Here is a 24,398-nt window from a genome sequence, read left to right as displayed (position 1 = left end):
CTGTGCTTTTGTGTTTTGTCAGAATTAATGAGAAAAGTTCCCTTGCCCTAGGGGTAATTAGTGTCCTTGGAGTTAAATAAGCTAATACTTAGACACCTCTGGCACAAGCAATTATGTTTGTGTATTGAATAATTGATTCAAAGAGGGGGGAAGGGCTGCTAATCAGATCTGAGCATAATGAATTGATTTAATTAACAGGGGAATCCGAGGGGTCTCTGGAAACTGCGCGCATTTATTCAGTAGCAGCAGAGGCGAGCGCGGCACATAAACTGGGAGAGAGGCGGCGTGAGTTTGCTTTTAGCAGTTGTCAGATTTGCAATTGGATTTGTTTGAATATAGTTGCCGTTTCGGAGCAAACGAGAACGAGAAAGAGAGGATATTAACAGCGAGGAGAGCTCAGCCGTTCAGTCTGAGCGTCTGATCCGTCCGTGTGTGCACACTTACAGATAGCCGACACTAGATTTATATCGCTTTTCATTGTTTTGCCTGTTTTTTCTCTCTCTCCTTATTCGCATGGAATTTATCAAAAGCAACCAACGCTGTTTGACGCTATTTATTTGCATTACAGTTCAGTCCGGATACGGAGCTCTCGCCGCGTATATCACCGTATTCCGTGTATGAATTATTATTGATAGGAGAGAGAGGGAGAGAGAGGGGGGGAAACGTGCAGACGGTAATTCATCTTTCCAGGGTTTTTTCTTTTTCTTTTTGGTTTTTATCGAGGCTCAGTCTAGTCAGCCGCGCGTTTCCAAGCCATTTCCAGGAGAAGCAGTGAGCAGACCGAGCGGTGCAGCCTGCTGGAGCCGAGGACGGATCGCCCGGGGAAGGACTCCTCGTTCCTCAGGACGATGGTGTTGGACAAGGAAGAGGGTGAGTAACGTCTCCGGCCGTAGGATGCTACGATAACCTGGGGAGCAACACGAGCCAAACTACTGACATTTTACACGTTAAGTGTTTCCTCCGTCGCCCCGGACCCTGCGCACCCGCAGCCTCCGCTTTGTATTGGCTTTTTTCCCCTTCAACCCCATTTAATCACGACAGGCTCTGTGTTTCTTTTTCTTTTTTTTTCTCTTCTCGCAGAAAGAAACCTCCGATCACTGTGGCTTGCTCTCTGTATCTGTACCATGAAGTTGGGGTGGCACTTAACACCAAATAGCCTTCCTCAGACAAACTGCAGTTTTAGTTTGGAGGAGTTGCGTGTTTATTTGGAGCAGATTTGTGTGTATGTGCGTGTGTGTGTATATATACTGTATGTGTGTGTGTAGCCCTTTTTTTGGGATGTGTAACCCAGAGTTTGAGGATACTCCACAGACGCTGCAGTGCATGTGGCTCCTCTTTTCCCCCTTTCCTTTCCTCTAAGTGCTTTTTGCGTCTGTGAAGTTCGCGAGGCAGCCTTTGACATCACCACGGGATGGGAGATGACAGCAGAGTGCTTTTAACTTGATTGCAAATTATGGATAGGGGCCGTGCAACGTTCACTCACTTTCCATCCAAACAGGCCTACTTGCATTACTTATCTATTTCAATGTATTTAGGTTAATGGGTGAGGCAATCTAATTAATTTTAATTTAAATCAAACTCGCCTCTAATGAAGTCCCATTTTGGATTTAAACTGATGTTGGGATGTGCCTTGCATTTATCACATTAAGGTCTAAATGGTGCTCAGTGCATATGCATTTAAATACATTTATACAACATTACCATCATGCTCCGATGGAGAGTATACAGTACTAATCTCTTTATGTGACCGGAAACAAAGTTAGCCTCTCATGTTCTCCTCTCTCCTGACACTTCATTGAGGATTGTTTTGCTGACCACCTGCTGACATGCACAATGACAATCTCCACTCACCATAAAGCCCATTTGTTTGTTACTTTGTGCATATTCCTCTTGCATGTTTGAGTTTATCCAGGGCTCTCCTCTGTCTAAAAAGTGATGGATGCATCTGTAACCCATTATTTATGTTTGAAAATGGATATTTCATATCTCTCAGCAGAGCATCCTTTCACTTACACATCTAAAAACCAATAAAAGGATTGGGGCAGAGACATAAATTGGTCTGTCTGGCTGAATCCATGTTGTGCTGCTAATGTACCCAAATTAACTCAACTGTAAATTGTCTCCTTTGGATGTCTGTCTAGCTAAAAGTTCCCTATATGATTCATGATTCAGATTGCTTTTAACAGTTATTGGCTAAGCAATATGGTAAATGTACAAGGTGATGCAAATGGCATTAGTGGGAAAGGATGCACAGGAGCATGTAATGCAGTCAATACTACATTAACTACTGATGCCCAATTACAGAACCAGGGAGAGTGGCTTTTAGGAGCATTAGGACTTGCAGAAAAGCTGAGATCACCTGCTGCTCATTGCCTAAAAGCTTCACCCTTTATTTGCTGGACCCGACCAGCAGCTCCAGCGTTTTGGCCAGGTTGTCAACAGAGCTGCTTGAATCCGGTCTCTTTCGCTGTGGTGCCTCTTAGCGTTTATTGGCTCTAAAGTTATAGGCTTGTCAATTCAACCTTCTTGTCTAATGTATCCACTTAGTGCCTGCACAAGTAAATGTGTGCGTATGAGGAGAGAGGGAGGTGTGGGCTGGTGTGTTTTGGGTGGCCACATGAGTGTATGTGTATGATTACTCTCTGTGTCTCTTGATTGATTCGCTATTATGGCTCTGTGTGTGTGTGTGCTGCTTTAAGTGTTCATATTTCAGTCCTTATGTGTCCTATAAAAACAGATCATCAGTGTGTCTGGTCTCGCGTTCAAAGGCTGCGATGCTACTTGGCAACAAAGTAATGCTGCTGCTCGTTTGGCAGACTGTTTTTGAACTCTGACTTCTCCGAGAGAAGTCTGAAACAATTTGTGCCACATAAGCAATAACCAGAAATGAATCTCTGTGCCCCCCCCCCCCCCCCCCCCCCCCCACACACACACACACACCCCACACCCCCCATCCTAATCTTAGCTCCATTCAGAAAATCTGCCATTTCTCACAGAGTCAGCCCATTAAGAGTCAAACATTAGTCACAACTTTCATCGTAACTTAATTAGGCTCAAACTAAAAAAAATAAATAAAGAAGGATGTTAGTTTCATGTTGTTTGTGGGCCATCTTGTACGTCAATCTTCAGGTAATCAACATTTCCTCAGATGATGCAGTCATTAACTCATAATGTGCACTATCTGGTGAAGCAGTGAGTGTGTTGGCACAGTGGAGGAAGAGGAGGAGGAGGTAGGAGGAAGGAGGAGGAGGAGGAGGACTGTGAAAGGAACACAGCCACTGCTCTGTGAAATGACCTAATGTGCAGGTCATAGTTAGTAATGAATAGCAACACATGTACCAAAATATTCTGTGTCAACATTTTTTTATTTCATCCTACGATATGAAGGTTCCAATTTGCGTCTAATTTGAGAGGAAAATGCAACTCAGCCATTTTCTCTCCTCTCTCCTTCGCAACCAACTGCAGGAGAAGGAAGTGGGTCCACACACTGAAGGCATTTTTTTTTTTTTTTTTTTTTTTGCTGAACATTAACACAACTACAGTATACTCTTCAGAGACCCCAGCAAGCAGAGGGGAAAAATCCTCCAAGCTGCTGATAAATTTCTTGGTAACCTTTGCTTGTTAATTTACGACCCTGTTATCATCCTGTCCAGAGAAATTTGTACATTCATAAAGCATGTGATTGAAAAGCAATGCTTCAGATGAAAACAGACTGCTGATCTGTCGGCTGCTGTAATAAAACTTGGGGCTTCAGGCTCCGATTTTTATTTTGAAATAATAAGAATTGCTTCATTCTTTACCGGTGTTACCATGGTAATACTGTCTTGTAGCAATGTTATATTGATTTAGAAAGTGGACAGTAATATTTCTTTTCTGTTATTTGGTTTCTGAGGGTTGATTTCTAATTTCCAGTTGGAGATTACTTTTATATGTTCCTTAAGTCTTTTCACTTTTACAAGGGAATGCAATTTGCTCCCCTGTATTTGCTATTTTCTCAGCTTATTGGTTTGCTCTTACTTCAAAATTAAACTTGCCCATTTCAAATATTGAAATTACGTCTGGTTTTTGTGCTCTGGGCCCTGAACAATATTACAAACACATTGCTTCGTTTGATATTTCTTAAGTCACTTATCTTTCTTTTTTTTATATTTATATATGAAGCTTTATTTCAGGCACCTGGATTGCCTGGGCTGTACTTTTCCAATTTTGTCTTAAACAATTGTCAGGAGACAGGGGTAGTGATGTAAATTGCACAGCACACAATTAACACATAAAAAGGTCCTTTTTCATTAGCATGCACATGACAAAATGCTATCAAAACATGCAGCATGCGCCTGCCTGATATAGGTGTGATAATCACATCCATTCTGCGTTGACACGTAATGTAATTTGCCTCCTCAGTGTTTTGTCCATCCATATTATACCAAAGCTGATCTTTCATTTTAGCGAAGCTCAGGGGAGGGGGGGGGGAAATGAACACAAAATCACATTTATGCCATTTTTCAGCTGAGTGTTTAATTCCGTCTAATCTCTCTCTGATCTTACAAATGCAGAATCCTCATTGGAGACAATTTTGTCTGTCACCACTAAACCTCTAGATCCCTATCAGTCCTGATCGTTTCACATCTACGAGTGCGGGAGATGTATATCATTTTCCATAATCTAAGCGGAATTCAAAGGGACTGAACTGAGACTTAAGAGACACGTGTTAGCGAGCGCACCCACCTGCCTTCTTCGATGTAGATGGCTGAGCTCAGTGTGGCACACAAACTCAATTATGCACTCTTGAGCTGTAAGAGCATCCCCCCTTTTATTATTGCCAGAGGGCCACATGCTTTGCCATGTTATCATACATATTTTTCACAACAAGACCCGGCTGCCACATGCATCACAGGGGAGCAGGGCGGCCGGTCCCTGCTTGAACCTGTTGGAAGCAGGCCTCGCTGCCACTTGTCACTGCAAAAAGCTGACTGTCAAGCTGAAGCTACTGTCGACTGCACTCGTGTTGATGTAGGGGGAGGAAGTATTCATACGCCGATGCTTCTACAAACACACGTGCACACTTCCTGCAACGTCTCATCAGTTTTTCTTCCCCACACAAAGTTATTTATTCACCTGTTTACCTGTCGTGCGCTCTCTGTTCCGACTTGCTCGGCGTTCCCGTGCACCGTGTGAAGTTTATTCTTTGCTTTTCTCCTTTATTCTGTCATCATAGGCTCAGTAAAGGAAGACAGGAGAGATTGGAAAGAGGAATGATGCGCAGTAAAGTTCTTGAGAGGCACAGATGTTAAACTACACAAACTGGTGGTGGAAGTGCCAATGTGCACAAAAGTCTGTTTCACTGAAGAAATCGTGTCATGTTGCACCTGCATGTCACCTGTTGGCAACATAATCACTTTGCCCAGTGAAGTCAGTCACTGTGGGCTCATGTGATGCTTTAGGTATTCAAAATACTGATGTCATGCATTATAATGTGCATTATGAGAAAACTACGACATATATTCTGCCATAAAGCCTTTATGTTTTTTAATCGGAGCATAAATGTGGCTGAAAAAGCAGAAATTATTTAATAGTAAACATGAATGTTTATGTTTATTTAAACTGCACTAATGTCTCTTAATGCTTCTCTTTTTTCTTCTCTTTTCCACTCTGTACTATAAAGATATGGCTTAATGCCTCCTGAAGGAGCCTGTCAATGAATATTTGTGTAAATAAAAGAAAATTTATATTTTGGGATCTTAAAAATTATGATGTAATAATAAAAAAAAAAATCAAAACAATATCATGTGCCAACAAGGAACACGCTCTCTGGTGGAAAGATTGTATAAACTACCTCAAATTTTCTTTGGTGTTTTTTTTTATTGAAATTTTTATGTTTACCATTTAACCCTGAATAATAACACACCATATATCAGCCTTAGCTCAAGTGGGTCAATTCAGTGTTTGTCACATGACGGACTTGCTCTTGTGGCGAGGTGGAAACTGCCGATAAACAGTGTGTGTGTGTGTGTGTGTGTGTGTGTGTGTGTGGGGGGTGGGAGGGTGTGTGTTTAGGTACGATAGAAAAAACCATATGACGAACTTCTGGTGGAAATCCCTGTTGAGCTGCTGACGTACAGACCGATGTTACATTTCAAGGCGGTAACACGTCTGAGAGCAGCAGGTGACAATTTGCACGTATACCTCCACGTGCTTGTAAGTTGTGAAGCAGGTGGTTGGTTTTTTTTGTTTTTTTTTATCAGAGGCACCTGCAGAAACACAATACTGGTGCTATTGTACCAATATAGTTTTTGGAGAAGTCAGCTGTTTGAACTGGCCTGTCGTATTCTCTCCATAGCGAGCACATCACAGTGCCAACAGGAATCCTTGTCGATGCCATATTTCCCCATCTGCCAAAGCCCTGATCATTCTTGGTGTATTTTCATTCGTTCTTGGCCCTGGCCTGTGTGACTGTCGGCTCTGAGGATGGCAGAGCTTGGTCGGTTAGTGAAAGGCACTTTGTTCTTGTGGGGGTGTGAGGTGCAGCACAGCCTCTAGGGGCTGCTAGTGGGGCTTTTTACACATCCAGTCATGGTTTCACTCTATTGTTGCTCCCGTTTGCTGTGTGCTGTATGTTTTCTGCAGGTTGAGTGTAGCTTTGGCCTTAAGTGAGAACTTCCCGATTCTTTGTGTAATCTCAGGCCGAGACATGTCATGGGTTTCCTTTCGCACTTTTTGCCTTCCTCTTATCTGCCTTCACAGTAGAGTGAAGATACTCCTCAGTGTAGTAACACGTGTACTCTTTTACAGCAGTTAACCCATCAACTCTTGCAATCTTACTGGGCAGCTAGTGTTTTGTAAGCCTGTTTAACTTCAGATTTTTCACACATTCACGCATAGTACGTATTTCTAACCACAACTACAACGATCTTCACTTCAGCAAAATATCATGTGCATTTCTCTAGGTTAAAAACAACTGAATTAAAAGCCTCCTCTGAGCTGCTTTTGAGCAGGAGAATTCAAAGAAAAGACTGACGGAGGCTTCACACTCTCTTGAGATATTACAGCTATCTTGTTGGTAAATAGAAAAGGCCTGGGGTGCCTCCTTTTAAATAAGATCCATCTTGCTGAGAACTAATCTCTTATTGGATGACCTTCTCTAAATCAAATTGTAAATAGCTAATTAAAGTCTGTGATTGAAGGGGGGTAGTTCTTTGCTTCTTAAAGCTGCTAGATTACATTTTGGATATTGAAGTCGTTGATTTAATCATTAGCTTAACTATGATGTTTGCGACTGCAAATGGTCACACACATTCCCACTGAAATCAGTGCCAACTTCAACTTGCTTCTCAGACCTTAGACCCCCACCCACCCACACACACACATACACCCCAACCCCCCAATCACATCTCTTTTCATTTCATTTTATTTCATATCATTCGACCTGTCGTCTCTGGTTGAATTGCCATTTCATTTTAGCCAGTAGCAAGAATTACTCCTGGAGGAAATAGGGTCAGTCGTTATATTACGAGGTAACATAAAAGTGTTAAAGGAATTCATTAGAAGAAAGCCATCGTCCTTATCAAACATCGGCCAGCGTTGTCTCTGATGTTCCTCTCTTTTGTGCGGCTAAAGGATGAGCTAATGCTACACAAGGCAGCCTAGCTTACCATCCAACATGACATCACACCCAATCACCATGAAGGCCTCTTCCCTAACTGTGCACCCAACCAACTTCCCTCATTATTTACCCCATCAGGTGTGGGAGTGGGTGTTTGAATGACATTAGAGGCCTGTGCTGCCAAATAACTGCCCCCTGTGGGGAATTTGCATTATTCAAGATTAAAGAGCCTCACACAGAGCACCGCAGTATGGTGTTCCTTCTTCCCCTCCATTTTTGACACATCGAGGACCCTGAATGGCACACCTGTCTCCTGGCATATCCTTTGAAATAATAAGTGTGCAGTAATTGCTGGGGAGTGGGGAGGATTTTGTACATCACGTCCTGACCTCATGAGTGACACAAACTTTAGAGGGCTACATTTATTCCTCTCCAAATGCATTTTTAATGTGGACTAAAAAGTGTTTGTGCATTATTCTGTTCCGGATGGCGGAAAGTGTCTGCGACAGGTCTAATGGTTTGATTTTTTTTTTTTTTCTGCCAAGATTCTTGAAGTGGCAGATAAGATTGTGTCTTCTATCAAAGTGTAAAAGGAATATAGTTTGAGAATAGACAGATTTTTCCTTTATTTAATCTCAAACGCAGACTGGAGAGAAAAAAATCTCTGATCTCACAGCGAGCGTATGAGCGTCGAGGATGAGGATAGATTACAAAGACGTCACTGAGAAATGGTAAAATGGCAGGGTTGCCGGAGCTCAAAACCTCAGACCAACAACAGACAAAGTCCAACAATGCGTCCGCATTTGATTGGCTAGTAGAAAATACCAAATCCTCGGCTTCCTCTGCCAACACTCTGACAGTCCTACCTCTTAAAGAGTCCTCACGGGTTTATTTGGGGTAACGCTGCATGATAAAGCCATGAATATTTGTGTCTCTTCTCCTCCTCCTCATTCATCTTATTCCCTCACTCTCATTTTCTTGCACCATCTCTCACTCCTTTTCTGCTGTTGACAGTTTACCTAGCAGAGCTCTAATCTCACCCTACTACTGAGCAACCAAGTGTTGGAACAAGTCGCCTTCTGTAATAATTTGGAAACTCTGCCAGTTTCATGTCTTGAAAAAAAAAAAAAAAAAAAAAGCAGCAATGAATTTAATTAGAAAGCTGTTGCATATCGCTGTGATACATTTCTTTTAATTAACCCCATGTGAATAAATTAAAAATAATAGGGGGCTGAAAAGTGTGGAAAAAACACCCTAATGAAGTTTTCCGTTAATTGGGATGGAGTCTGCAGCCAAACCACAGTGAGCAGTGAGCACCAGGAGTTAACAATGCCTTCTGTAAGCCTCAGAAAAGGGCCCAGGGCCTTCGTGCTGACTTCAAGTGTAAGAAATGCACCTCTGACGTGATGGAAATGACCGTGGGCTGGGAGAAAAGGCAGTCCTGTTCCAGGCTGCTCTGCTGAGACTCCCCATGCCGCGCTTGAAGCTGGGCCAGTGTTATTGCGGCCCTAATGCGGCTGACTCATTTGGAGCGGATCAGGAGTAATTATGGTAGGGAAAGTGGCTGCCGACCGTGGGGGTCAGGACACTTGTAACATGTGAAAAGAGCAATTATTCCAGGAGACAAAACCCTCCCTTATCCCGGGCAGTGCCAGGGTCAATGCAAGGGACGGCTGGGCTCCGTTTCACCGGGGCTTATTAGCCACAGCAAGCTGCAAAGTTTGAGAGAGTGCATCTTGTTAATGAACAGTCCCCTCCTCATCCGCACCAGCCCTGTCTGCTCTCCCTCCCAAATACTGTGGGTGTTAATTATGTCATAATCATAGCATGCATACAGTCCCAGAAATCACCTCACAGACCCCAGCATTCATACACAACCATCTGGAAATGTAGCATGCCGTACAGTAACATAGAAGCCTCTTACAGTGAACTATAAGGAAAAAAACACAGTCGGTATGAAATGTAATATTGACTTGGGCCTTGTAAGAAACTGCCTAATTTGAGAGAGAGAGAGAAAGAGAGAGAGGGTGTGTGTGTGTGTGCTTCTTTTCATGAGTGTGTTTGTGTCTTCATGCATATCTTCTCTTTCACTCCTTGCGTATGCTCCAGCTAAGGATGGCAACATGAATCAGTCAGTGAATCGGTTGCCTTTATTGTGCTTATCATTCAGAATACACTCATCAGTCTGCTTTCAACTGGCATGTGTATTCCAGCTGATATTATTACCAGATGTCTTGTATTTTGTCTTGGCAATAGAGAAACGTGTCTATGGGCTCAATTACAGCAATGACGGAAGCTGAATGAAAGAGGCTGATTCATGCGCACAATAGCAGGACATCTGCATGAGATCCCTATTAACCCTGGTGGCAGACACCTTGGCCCAGGGTCAAATTTTATTTGGGACTGCCATGGCCACAGCATTTACAGTGGTGGCTGAAACATAAAAGAGTGGAGCTGAGCTTCTAGAGGTTGTATATATTCAGTACCAACACAGTCATTTCTGATTTTGTCCCATTTTATATGACTAAAACTATTCTGTTTTTGTCTCTCAATAGCCACCGGAATGGAATGGAATAATATAATATAATATAATATAATATAATATAATATAATATAGCCTAATATAATATAATATAATAATCACATATCAGTTTATGGATTCATCGTAGGCCACTAATGTCTGTCGGATGTCTTGTGCAGGAGTGCTTTGCATAAACAGATGATGATGGTGGCGGTGGCGATGATGACGATGACAAATGCACTTGTTCCAGCTAAATACAATCGTTTGGTAATGTAGTATCTAATTTCCCCGAGCATCCCTGAGTCTGCGTATCCACCACGCTGGTGGCTAACACTCTTATTTGTTGCAGCTGGGAGGTGGAATTATAGGGGCCCCTGAGCCGAGGCCCACCCAGGGTCAGCTTCCACCTTCCTTGAAAGCCCCCCCCCCCCTCCACCCCCCACTATGTGTCAGAGAGGCTGAGTGACTCTCGTAAAGATCCTTTACCTCCCCATCAGCCGGCAAAGTCTGCATCACCCTGTGGCGTCGGTGCTTTTAATTGATCACAAGATGTTTGACAAAACACAGAATCAGATGTAACTATCACTGCTGCCATTAGGGCTGAGTGTCTGAGAGAGCTGCTGCTCCGCTGAGACCGTGTGAGTGGTGAGAAGTGAAGGTTACCAGGAACCTGTGAGTTAATTCACTTGCTGTTATCTTGTCCGGACATGAAACTACAACTGAAAGAGTTAAGTTAATAAACCTGTTAGTTGATCAACATTAAAAATGAGTGGGCAACTATCTTCATTAATAATTGATTATTCAGTTCAATCATTGATGAAGCAAACAATTACTGGCTGCAATTTCTCAGATGTTTTTGTTTTGGTCAAACAACAAGCAATTAGACGATGGCACCTTATGGACTAGCTGCAATAATTAGTCAATTAATCAATTATGAATTATTATTTTCCTCTGCCTTTGCTTCACAGCATCTGATTAAAAAGACATTAACCAATCGTCTTTGAGTCCACCTGAAATAACACATCATGGAGATGGATGAAGGATTCATAGTACAGTATACATTACTGTAGGCAGTTTCATATCAAAGCACCTGCACACTTTTTTTTCCTTTTCTTGTTAATCAAAGATTTTACCGATAATGATTGTGGAAAAAAAAGGGTCTGGTGCAAATCATCTTTCTTTTCACACACTCCTGTCTGGTCTGAGGAAATGTGGGTCTATGTGATAATTGTATTTTTCTACTTTCAAACCTTTCCTTGAGTGCTCCAAACAGCGTATTTTCCTTTAAAACCTTAAATATATCAAAAAGGTTAGCAGACTGATGTGATTTTTTTTGATAGCTGTAAAAACGGAAGTCTAAATGGGGTAACATAGAAATCGGATGCTATCTCTATAATGGAAAATACATGCTCTGACAGACTGCTTGGGCAGAGAAAAACTAACTGTACATATTCTTGAAAGATACAATCTTAAAGAAAGTAGATGGATGGAAGAAGGGAGAGATGACAGGCCTTTACACACAGTACTAATGGCAAATTAAATTCCCTCTCAGGAAGGATATTTGGCAGGGCAAGTGCTGTCTCTCCACTTTGAGGGGTAAAATGCATCCCTTGTTGGAGAATGAATTGTGATGTGGAGAGGCATGCTTTTGGTGACATCAAATGACACTGGAAGGTCAGTGGCACTTGTATCTGTTAAATGGATTGGATTAAGTGGAGGCTGCCTCCTAGTCTGCAGCTTCCTTTCATAATGCAGCTTTTCTTTCTGGGAGGTGGCAAGCATGGGAGGTTCTGTTGTACACCACAGTTTCACAGAGCGCCGGGAGTGGTGACAGGTGCAAGAAAATGTCTCATGGCATTATGGGAATTGAAAAGACATTTACTTTACACACTCATTTTTTTTCTGTCACTGCTCTTTGTTTAGTAGGTTTGAGCTAGTGCTTGCTACACTACTATTAAAGCTGTTTTCCGGGCTGCTTTGGTAGAAGACATCAAACCCATGTTTGTTCCCTGCAGTGGCTTCAAGAAAGAGGCATCAGTTGAATGTGAGTACTGGCAGACATTAGGCATTTCCTCCATGGAGACGTCTCTTCGAGTCAGGCCTGAAGGACTGGGGGACTATGCATGAAGACGTGAACGTCAGAGTCGCACTAAGACAAAGAGCGTTGTCACTCTGATGATGCTGAGCGGGGTTTTTTGACCAAACGGTGCAGCCAATAGAGAGGGCGAGCAGCGTACGGTGACTTAAGAAGAGGTTAAGCATTGGCCTTCTCAAACGTGATGTAAAACACACCACGTGATATGTTGTATGAGCTGTGTGGCGGCTGGGTGGTGGTCTCAACCAATTAGGAGTAGTTCTCCGGAGGTGGAGGAACGACCTTTTTGTATAATTAGTTCTCTTATTTAAAGCAAAGATTTTGAGTAGAATAACTAATTAGGTGTCATAAAAGGCAAATTAAAGATTTTTGTGATCCCCGAGGGAATTGCAGCAACTCCTTCCTTTTTTCTTTGCACAAGAACACACATTCACACACGTGTACACAGAAACACACACACACACGCAGGCATTTTCTCTCTCCTCATTAAGACTGTTTTTAGTTCTGTAGAAACCTGTCAGGCGAGAACTGTTGGCATACCTGCAGAGAGCTCCCCTAACAAGCCATGAAATGCAGGTAGAAGAGTCCGCCCTTATCCAGTGTGGCTTGAATTTGAAGCTTTTTAGCTTCATTTACACTGAACATTGGTATTTATAGCAGGTTTTGTGATCCTAATGTGCCAGCTTCAAGGGGCCTGTTTTGAGGAGGGAGGGAGGGGAGGGAGCTGCAGGGCAGGCAGAACACTAATTGATGGCTCCCATCACCAGCACTGGACCAATTAGCCTCTCCTTTCCACTTCTGATAAAGAAATAAGACGGCTCAACACCACCGGAGCACTTACTGACATATAAACCAAAGCCATAAATTTGACTAACAAGCTCTCCTATTTCTTTCACCTCTTTTTTAAAAGGGGAAATGCTAATTATATTACATTCATAGCATTATTGATGTGTGGATGGCCAAAAATTGCAGAGCAAATCTGGATCCAATAATGTTACTCTGTGAGTGAATTTGTGCAGATGTGTGTGCACGCTCATGTGAGAGAGACAAGAAAAAAAAACGCTTTTGCTATTCCAAAGAAGGGGCTTTGAAAAGCGGTGTAAGGTTTTTATGAAAGAGAACGAACTTGACAGGCTTAGCCGAGAAAAACAGTGCACAGAGTGAAGCAGTCCCTTGTTACCAGCTGAGGTTGTGTTTATCACTGAGAAAACCACAGAAGTTACAGTCAAGCAGCAGATCTAACTGCAGAATGACCCCATTCACACTTAACGTTACACTGTCGCAATTGTGCGTCGGGCCACCTCTAAAGAAATGAAAATAAAGATTTTCTGTGGTCTGGACAAAATGTACCAATGTGCAAGTGCAACGGTAAATCTGTGACATTTCATATATAACAAAGTAGACATAAGTCTGAAATGGGCCTTTAGAGATACCCGCACATACAAATGCAGGTCCAGCCCCCCCGTGATGCAGAGTGTCCAGTCGCCTTTTTTTTTTTTTGGGAGAGAGAGAGAGAAATGTGTTTTGAAAGTAGAGTGGCAAGTGGCGTCCACTGTGTGTTCTTTTAGACAGATCAATAGCTCAGTGTGTGAGAGAGTGTCTTAAGAGCTGTTGTCTTGTGCTTTCAGCTGTGGCAGACCTGTTAGTGCTACAGAGGGGAGCTGCGCGCCCCTGCCTCTGTACCAGCAGTGGCCTGAGGGGGGCTTTTAGTCCAAACACAAATGTCAACCACACATAGACTATTAGTGTTTAGTGCAGTTATTAAATGGACTTTATTTGTCCTTTAGGAGGCTAAAAGGCGCACTTAAAGGGGACCTGCGTGACAGCAGGGCAATTTGCGAGTTTGGTAACTTAGGCTCGCTCGTTGCAGACACATGAGTACAGATAAGTGTAAAAGGAGGAAAGGCTGTAATGCTCTGAGCAGGGAACACTGGGTGTGTGTTTGTGGTTTGTGTGCGCACCACTGTCTGTGTGTGTGTGTGTGTGTGTGTGTGTGTGTGTTAGTAAGCCAGTGCATGTGTGTGTCCCTGAGTGTGTGTGTGTGTGTGTGTATGAAACACAGCGAGTGAGTGTATGCTAAAAGGCACTTAGGCCATAACATATCTCACTGGGGTCTGGTAGCAACGTTTTTGTGGTCAGAGGCTTTTTAAAAGGTTAATGTTAATCTATACCAAACAAAGCCCATGAGGAGCTTTTACAGCTGTGGACAGTTGAGTGAAATGTGCTTTGATGAAATGGTAGGTAACTAACATACAACACAGCTCGCTGTAAATACCACAGAAAGCAAAATAAACATTGCGCCTTTCATCCTCGTACTATACGAGACGTAACCCCCCCCCCACTCTGAAGCCTGCTGCAAGTGATCATGTAACTTTTGTATTACAGCATGTTCTTAGTGGAACAAGTAAGTCAGAGCTTTGTCGTCCAATGTGACCTGTGTGCCTATCTACATGGAAGAATGTTTTCTTTAATGCATATGAAGCAGGTAGGCAGTGTGCTGTGGCCGCGCGCAAGGCCAGGCTTAGACGCCTCGAGAAGCAGCCGGCTTATCAAAAAGAGAACATGAAAAGTCACTCGTGTTCCTGGGCCGTAAATCACGCATGGCTGTTTGTCTCCTTATCACTACAGGTGTGCCGATGCTCTCCGTCCAGCCCAAAGGGAAACAGAAGGGGTGTGCTGGCTGCAATCGCAAGATTAAAGACCGCTACCTGCTCAAGGCCCTGGACAAATACTGGCATGAGGACTGTCTCAAATGTGCCTGCTGTGACTGCCGCCTGGGGGAGGTGGGCTCCACCCTCTACACGAAAGCCAACCTCATCCTCTGTCGCAGGGACTACCTGAGGCAAGAAAAGACACACAATCACCTCTCTCTCTCTCCACTCATAACAAAAACACAAAAGCCGCGCCACAACCGAGAGCTATGACATGAAGGGATCACAAAGGTGTTTCCATCCTCCTAATGGTGTTTGCTTTGGTTTCTCGGTGTGGGTTTCCCGCGTCACAGAAATCTCAATCAATTTAAATTGCTAAAGATTCCTCAATGTTGTAATTATATTGTTGCAAAAGCCAATGCGCAGTGGTTTCCTGTGGAACTCTTTTAGAGCAGGCATCTAGTAGTGCAAATACCGCAAGCAGAAATTAAGACATTTTGGGGCATTTTTTGGAGATGTCCATCTTATTTGTGAAACATGCATGATAAATACTATAAATGTACTATACAAATATAAAAGTGAGCATTGGTTGCCATTTATAGAAGAAAACATCTGTAATAGTAAATCTGGTTCTGTTTCTGGTGCTACTGATTGTTTTCTATCAATCTTTCATTATGATTATAAAGCACTAATAGATACGTATAGTATGCTGTCAAACAGATACAGGTGCATCACACCTATAAGGATCAATGTACCTCAACAAGAGCATCTACAAAAGTAGAACCAGCATCAGAAACCGAGTCAAACAGTCTCAGTGTCATCGCAACCGTAAATGATTCATCTCATTAAATGTTACATGCACCACTATGTTTTTATGTTTGTCAGTGTCGTATTTCTTCAGTGTTTCTGTTGGTCCGCTGAACCACATGGAGTTTAAACCCACAGTGTGTGTGTTTGTCGTATCTGTGTCCTCCTCGCCACGTTATTTTCATCCTCCTCTCTCTGTCGACATGAGCACAGGGGACTTCTGTCATGGAGGAGACGGGCTCTCAGTCGTAGCAGCTCTGTAAGGCTGTGAGAAACCTCCAGGCAGGCTTGTTGCTTCACCAGTGTTCACTAGTGTCTTTAGCTCTGCCCCCACCAACCCCTACCCCTCTACCCCCCACCACCCCGCCGGCCCCCCCAGCTCCCTTCAGATGCCCCTGCCATCTGCTTGTTAAATTAAACATGACCATTTCCAAGGCGTTAAGTCACATTCCCAATGTGGTCCTCCCATTTATCTGAGCGGGTATCCCTCTGGGGCCAACTTAGGGATGCCGGTGCCCTAGGCCCCTCCCCACCAATACTCCCAGTGCTGCACTGCCAGCCCCCCACCCCCACCCCCACCCCCACAGACCCCCCTTTCCCTTTCTCCATTCTCCTCCTGTCTACTTATCTGTCAGCTCCCTGACATCTCCAGCTCGCTGCTACCCACTTACTGTAGGTCTGGTCAGTTTATTATTCAAAGTTGAGAGAAGTAGAGATTCAAAAGGAGCAACCTATATTCAAACAAAACTCCTGAGGAGAGAAAACAACTTGGTTTTCATCTTACCTCACTCATGGATCTCCATGACATTTCACTTTCATCTCAGCTCTTCCTGTGACCTGGAAGAAGCCCACAGCCCACTTGAGAGGCGCTTAGGGACGTTACATAGAGATAGGCCATTACCATCCATCAGTTCCCACCTACAGTTAATGCTTTTAAGATGCAGTGAGAGGTCCACTAAGACCTGATGTTGCCCCCAGAAGGGGCAGATGGTGCAGATGAGGTAATAATAAATGGGCAAATGACCAAGAGAAGGCAAAAATGATGAAGCTGAGAGTTTCACTTGGTAAAATACATCTGCTGAAAGGACAGCAACCCCCAACCCCCAAAGACGTAAGTGCCTAACTGGCACAGTGAAGGGAGAAGGAAAAGCTTTCTCGCACATTAGGCCGGTAAGATGTAGAGGTCAGAGAAGAGAATGACATATGAAATCAAGAGTTAGGAGGAATACGAAAATAAGAATAAAAAGGAAAGAGGAGGAGAGAGCTTTCTGTGCTCCTCTGTTGCCCCGGATTGCCTAATGAAATCCATCCCACTCGCCTGCTCTTCAGCCTGCGACAAATGCAGAACACTTAATGGCTAGAGATGCTTGAGATGAATTCTATTATGGAACAAATTAAAAACCTTGCCTTGCTTATAGAGAAGAGGCAGTTTGAGAGAGCAGAGTATTTGAAAGTAGGTGATGCAGTCTCCATCCGGTGCCAGTTTCCCTTTCATTCCTTCCTTTCTGTGTACTAAGACGAAGGCTCCTCTCACCTGCAGTAATGAAGTTAAATCTGTGCACTGAATTAGCCTCCTGCACTTCATTAAAGACAAGCGGGTGGATCAAACACACTTTGGTTATTTCCCAGGGTTTGGATCCCTGCCATGCTCATATTAATTATTATAGGAGCTCCATCTGTGATTGTCCTTCAGTGGCATTAGCAACTTATTGAATGCACTCACGCTTTCCTGAATCTTACACTTCAACACACACACATACACACACACACACAAACACTAAAATGCACACACACCTCAGCCAATGTCCTCCCCTGCCCTCCAAAGCATTGCACCAACAAAAATTCCAGTTTCTAATCTCTTTGACGTTCAGTTCACTGTATCAAGAGTGTTTTTTGAACAACTTGGCCACACTCTTTCATTATAAACTGGAATAATAGATTAATTAGGCATTTCCTTTATGTCCAATGCCCAGGATCATACGACTTCACCAGAGGGCTGACAATCTAGTCATGGTGTGATCATCAGGACTTGAAGCCTGAAATCATTTAATCTTCTATTTCATATATTAGAGAGGACATAATAGTCATCCACTTATCAAAATGGGGTATAATTAACTGTAAGAGGAAAACGTTTTAAAGATAATGAACATTATAAGTTATCCACAAACCGGCAGAATAGCAGGGGGAAGATGATAGCTCCATCTGGATGTGACTGTTTTTCAAATCCGTCTTCTTCTCCGTACGACTTAACCAAGTAAAACAACTGCTCTCCTCCCATAATAGTTGCTCTTCCTCTCTGGGCAAGATAGATCTGAACAGAAAGGTTTACACTTTCAAAAAGACACAACTGCTGGGGAAGGTCAGACCATGCAATGCATGCATTAACAGCTTTCCCTTTTATGAAATCTGACAAACCCTGTGCAGGAAAGGGAAGTCTCGAAGAGCTCAGAGAACAGGTAGAGAAACTTCAAGAGCCACAGCCCAATCTGAGGAAAGCAACACAGAGAGGCAGATGATGCACCGAAGGAGCTTTAAGGGTTTGAAAGTAGCAAAGCAGCAAGTTGAAAGCACTAAAGAATGCCCTCTTTTCTCTAAAGACCCGTTGTAATAACTCAATAACACAGGAAGGAGAGCTGAGCTTCTTTACACTCCTGCCATCCAGCTCTACCCCCAACAACCCGCATCTAGTTTGTAGCTGTTAAATAGGACCTCTTTTTAAAGGAGACCAACCAGAGTACTGTGTTGTGTTGGAGACTGGTGGAGGCAGAGAGGAGATGCATGTTATCGTAAATATTATTTCAAGACTTCAGAGCCAGCTATGAATGATTTATAACTGGAGAGGAAAGAAGCTGAACTAAAATAACTGTTGGTTGGATAAAATACGACATAACTAGTTGTTACCTTGTGTTTAGAAATGATAAGTGACATTTTTACTGTACCACTATAGTTGCTATAATAGTTGTAGCCCCGCAAACTGTTAGTTGGAATAAAAGGGTCATATAATACCTGAACAGATGATGACATTTCAAAGTTTCTGAACACACGTGCTCATAAAGTAAATATCCTGCCTGCTTTCACTTTATACAACATTATCCCGTTCAGAAATCCATGCCAGACTGTCTTACAGGTTGTGGGGAGCAATCCAAATCAGCACTCCTAACCCTCTTAATCCACTTAAATGAACCACAGAAGCGTCTTTTCTAAAAATAAGACTTTTTTTTTTGTGCTTCAAACTTTCACTGCAACGCTGCTGATGATTGATCGACAAAACCTGACAGACTGAACCTGCGAAGAATACTCTCATATTTTCCAGAAACTCACCATTCACAGTCTTATTTAAATAGAAATGCTGAAAAAAACTGTGTTAGTGTTGAATTTTTTTTTTTATACTTTCCTTTTGAGAATATTGATTTATTTAATCCAAATGACCAGGGAAATTGAAGTGCATGAGCCACTGCACTCCTACAATACAGGACATGTGTCAGAACAATACGTGGGAATTCTGCAGAAAATAGTCTATTCAAACAAAAAAAAAACTATTGTAAATGAAATGAATTAATGTTTTCAAAGGTAATCCTTTGAAGGCACTGTTTCAGTGCTATGAAGCGTGTGGATTTTCAAGGGAAGGAAAAAAAAAGACTGTAGCAGCTTCGTTAACATAGTTTTCCACTCTGCACATAAACTATGTGCTGTGCTGTGTTGCATGTGCTTGGTTTTCTTTTCTTTTATTTGCAGAATCTTTGTTTACAGTCTAGTAAAACAAAATCTTCCTGGGCTACTCGGCTATCCCGATGCTTCTGCTTTTGCAGACGACATGAGCTCTACTCATGTTCTAATCAGAGCCTTGTCAGTCTATTCATGTGCCGGCTCCTGCTTCAACTGGACAGAAATGTGCCAAATCTATTTCACTTTGTGGCGTACTGTATATGTCTTCGTTTTTGTGGTAATATGTTGCATCCTCTCAGCTGACATCTAATCCCTTATAATATGCTTCTTGATCATGTTTTGGTGCGAAACACTCGTTGCTTACTATATGCAGCGCCCTTCAGCTGTTACTCATGAGACCACTGCAGCGGGCGGTTCAACTCCGGTTGCTTTTAGCTTTGCAGGAGCAGTAGAAGAGAAGAGTGTAATGTGTTTGAACAGTTCTCTCAGGCTGTAATCTCCTCTTAGCACGAGGAGCTCAATTAAGCCGTATGTTGATGCCACGTTATAACCCAGACACATCAATTGATGGCTGAAGAACTGTGTGAGTGGAACACAGCCATATCCAATGCACTTTCTTACATTTCAGCTCTTCGTGTTACGGCGAGGATAGAACTTTTCTTTTGATGTAGAAGTGGAGCCTTTCATGATTTGAAGATGATTTAGAGCGACTGGTGTCAGTTAGCATGCAACAGTATGGTAGCTTCATTCAGCTTTACTGTACTCCCACCATGAGGAAGCCTGGTCCATTTTGTGCTATTAGCAGAAAGCCTCCATCCCATGTTTGGGTAGATAATCCAGAGAACCATCAAGATACTAAAACCGCAGCACATATTAAGTACTTGATTGGACTAAAATGTGGAATAAATGTAGAAATATATAGAAGTTGAATGAGTAGTTTTAAAACTGGTATTATCCTCCTTTAAAATACACCTCTTCCCCCTCCCAAATAGTCAGCAATATCCATTTTTCAGTAGTCAAGTAGTATTATATTTATTTTCCGGGGTAGTCAATCAAAAGACCCTGTTTTTCTGGTGAGCGAGTAAAGATTAAAGTACTGTAAACGTAGAGTAGCTCAGGCTGCATATGTAAACAGCTCTGCAAAAAACTATTCATGTGTCACAATACGCAGGGAAGAGGTTATACCCACAATATCTGGATTGCCGGTTTGTAGGAAACATGCTGAAAAAAACATAACTGAAAGGTGTAAAAAAGAAAAAAAAAAAAAAACCTCGGCAGAGATGTTGCACCTCTTTGAATGAAGGTAGAACTTAGTGTCGGTATCAAGCTGGGCTTCCCCACCAGGTGTTTTCACAACCTGTATGTATCAAGTGAGCACCATGTCCGCAGCACAGCGGGGTGTAATGGAGATGGGTTAGAATAATCCCACAAGCTGTTATAGGTCTGTGCACGTCAAGTCTCTCTAAGTGACCGGGTCTCTGTAGGCGCCTTTAAAGCCCCCGGTTCCCTGAGGGAGAGAGAACGACATCACCGTGTGACCCTTTGGTACAGGAGAGTTGAAACCTAGGGAGTCCCTGCCACTTCGTTGTACTGCACGATGACCCATGTGAGGTTTGTGTCCAATAGGAAGGACCTATTGAGTGAATAGTAAACAAAAGGGAAGAGAATTAATTTTCATTTCATATGAATTTGCTTCCTAGAAAACTGATCTTTTATAGATGTTGGACTGGTAACAAGGTCGGTTCTCTGTAGCACTCACATTTGGTCCATTTTTTGGATCAATACCGAATGTGTGAGAATTGTTTAGATTTTCGGATAAGCGGAGAAAAAACACAAGTTGTTTGTGTAACAGAGCTCTCTGTGGGTGGCAGATGTCTACTGTATGAGAACATGCAGTTTTCTCTCCCTTTTTTTATTGAAACAGTAACCAGTTGTAACAATGTCTCTGTTTAACACCCTGTGAATCCCTCTCATGGAACATAACAGCCTTTCTCCCTCTGTTTCTGTCTCTCCTGCTCCTCTGGGGCAGTGGCCCCTAATTAGAAGCAGTGCTGCTGGATAGACGTTTTCTTTAACAAGGTGAAAGCAACTGAATGGGACTAGCATAAACGAGGCAGAATATCAACACGGTGATTCCTCTGTCTGAGCCCTACAAGTTTGGGGGAAAAAGTGTTTAACATACTGTTGGAATGGCAATCTACTGTTGCTTTATCCCCTCTTGCAAAGCTGTGAAACGGTCCTTTTCCTGCCGCAGAATATATAAATCTATCTGTGCTTCAGAATCTCCAAATTAAACATAGAGGCAGGCGCTTGGAAAATGAAAATGTAAATCTGACTGGGAAAAAGCGTTTGAGTTTCCTTTGCTTTGAGGAGAGAGCTGGAGATCTACACCAGTGCCTCCTTGCTCTGTTTGTGACCTTTATCATTTGGCTCTTATCTAATAAGCCTAAACAAGCAGCGAGGTTTGAGCGGTGAATATGTTCAGCAGTAAAACATTTAGTTAACTCTTCAAGGCTACATCTCACCATCATTGTCTCAGGCTCCTTGTTTGAATGGAAAAGGGAAGATGGAGAAAGAGAGAGGAGGGATTGAGCCTGAATCCTTGTAGCAGAAATCTGTTTGAAGTCATGACTACATCATAGAACGCAGCCCCTTGTGTGTAAAAAAAAAAAAAAAATCCAGCTGGCTTAGGTTGGAGATACAGTAGGCTCATTAAGTGTTTTAGTTTTGAAAGAAGAAAACTTTCAACTGTTCAAATGCTTTGTCTCAGACCTGTTTTCATTGCTTTTGCAACGGGCAAGGGGAGAAATTCTTTGAAGAAGGAGATTAAAACCATGTGATCGTTTTAATTAGATCATTAGTCAAGAATTAAGATCTATGTTTGTAACTCGCATTAACAAAAAATACCAAGTGCGTGCCAAGAAAGATTTGTGCACTGAATTCAACGTATTTCCATTTTGTCCTGTTTTTCCATTCCATTGCAGCATTTTCATTTATTTTTTTCTTCTTCCTGTTTTTTTTTTTTTTTTTTTTCTATTGTTCTTGCTGTCAGTACGTTTTTGTTTGCTCTTTTATTACATCAAGGTAAAGGGAAGGTGGGTTAATCTCTGTCTGTGCTCTCTGTCTTTCAGGCTCTTTGGTACAACGGGGAACTGTGCAGCCTGCAGTAAACTGATCCCAGCCTTTGAAATGGTGATGAGAGCCAGAGATAATGTTTACCATTTGGACTGTTTTGCCTGTCAGCTTTGTAACCAGAGGTAAGACTGAGCATCATAACTGCACAACAACATTGCCTTTTTTATTCTAAATTATATATACAGTATATATAAATGGAGTGTAAAGATGGACAGTGGCTTAAATATTAGGAGGTGTTGAAAAACGTCAGTGGCGCGACAGATATTTTATTAAAATCTTTATTATTACATCACTATGGACCATAGTTAGTAAGCCTGAGGGGGAAAAAAGTAGATTGTCGTTGTCTTCCTGTTGTTAGACTAAAAGATTTCTGTGCTGCATTTGTAATGCCTTGCTAATTATTTTCTATTGTGACACACTGCCAGCAGCTTTGTCCTTGTTTGTGGCTGGATCTGTAAATCTTTTAAGCCGTGGGGGTGTAAAATTAGCCGTTATGAGGTATAGGAGCTACAAAAACAATAAAAAGTCCTCCAGGGGGGGTGTTGCTGCATAAGGGAAGCACGGACCTACACAGGTGTGAAATGGTGTTTCCGTAGTGATAGAAACTATTATGAAATTGGGGTGAGCACAAAGCCTATGCTATGATGTGCATAGAATATGACATACCCAAATATTGCTTTTCCCCATTAATACAATGTCAGTAATGGCAGCACTCTGGAAGCAGAACGTCCTTTGCATGCTTGTCAGGGGTGCTCTGACCCTGTTCTTCCACACAGCACAAGCCCATTAACCTTCTGCAGGCCAGATTCAGTTACCATAGTGAACACCTGCTGTAAGGGAATTATGACTGCAGTCTCTCTTCTCAGCTGGCAGACATGAAGCCAGGCCTCATCTGGCACAGCATTGGCCATGGCCGTGACTGTTTTACCAGTCTGGCACATTACGAAAGCCAAGCTATGCTCGACTATATTCTTATCTCCACTCCCCTTCAGTCACATTATGAAGCCGTCTGTACTGTGTCACACAAACAAACAGCAGCGTAGAGAAGAACATCAGTAGGGCAGGCCGCTATGTGTTATTTTCCCTCTTCAATTGACTCTGAGACTTTAGAGGAAAAATATTCTCGAGCACTGGAACCAAACTGGTGTGTGAAAAGCTAACCCTGTGGCAGGAGTTTCCTTGGAAACTCTTGTGGTGCCAGCACTTTTTTTTTTTTTTTTTTTTTTTGCCAGGCCGAGGAGAGCTGACCTGCCTTTCATTGAGCGCCAGTGCTCGTGTCTGCTTGCTTTGAAAAGATCGGATTTTTAATCAACATTCATTTGAAGCCACACATTTATGATGACCATCAAAAACAGGCTTTGAATCAGACGAGGCGCGGTGTCAGGGTGCGTTAGGTAAACTGTCTTGAGCCAAATGTGTGCAATCAAACAAAATCATCATTACCGTCTGATCTTAAATGCTACGCTTTCACTGCCAGAGCAGAGTGGAGTCAGCCAGTCAACACACACACACACACACACATAAACACACACCACTTCCTGATGCCAACAGTGATGGTCTTTGTGTTTTTTAACAACACTTTTGCCTTTGTTTGTGTTTCTCTGCCAACAGGTTTTGCGTTGGGGACAAGTTTTTCCTTAAAAACAACATGATTTTGTGTCAAATGGACTATGAGGAGGGCCAGCTGAATGGGAGCTTTGAGACACAGGTTCAATAGTTGGACCCTGGTGGCAGCAACAGTCGGCTCCACACTTTACACACGAGATGGATGTTCTGCTGCACTTGGAAAAAGACAAGCGTCTGTCTGCTTGCCTGCAATACTTTTTAAGACCCCTTTATCAGTCCCTAAGGACTCTATTGTAAATGTTTAACTTTTTGCCCCTCCCACACCCCAACACTGAGCAGTTACAAATTTTGATGTAC

The 24,398-nt window shown here is 42.7% G+C and overlaps 1 protein-coding gene across 1 annotated transcript; it reads left to right on the top strand.

Moving 5' to 3' along the window:
• Nucleotides 1–14,780: 14,780 nt before the first annotated feature.
• On the top strand, nucleotides 14,781–24,192 carry lmo1 (LIM domain only 1; the record flags this gene model as incomplete). The annotated part of the gene is made up of 3 exons (XM_084000488.1): nucleotides 14,781–15,058; nucleotides 22,472–22,597; nucleotides 24,087–24,192. The coding sequence occupies exons 1-3, from the start codon at nucleotides 14,817–14,819 to the stop codon at nucleotides 24,190–24,192; spliced, it is 474 nt and encodes a 157-aa protein (XP_083856614.1). The 5' UTR covers nucleotides 14,781–14,816.
• Nucleotides 24,193–24,398: the final 206 nt, after the last annotated feature.

This window comes from Trachurus trachurus (genome assembly GCF_905171665.1).
Source record: "Trachurus trachurus genome assembly, chromosome: 3".
In the NCBI taxonomy this organism is placed as follows: Eukaryota; Metazoa; Chordata; class Actinopteri; order Carangiformes; family Carangidae; genus Trachurus; species Trachurus trachurus.
The sequence above is the reverse complement of the archived record's forward strand: the minus strand, read 5'-3'. Positions and strand labels throughout refer to the sequence as shown.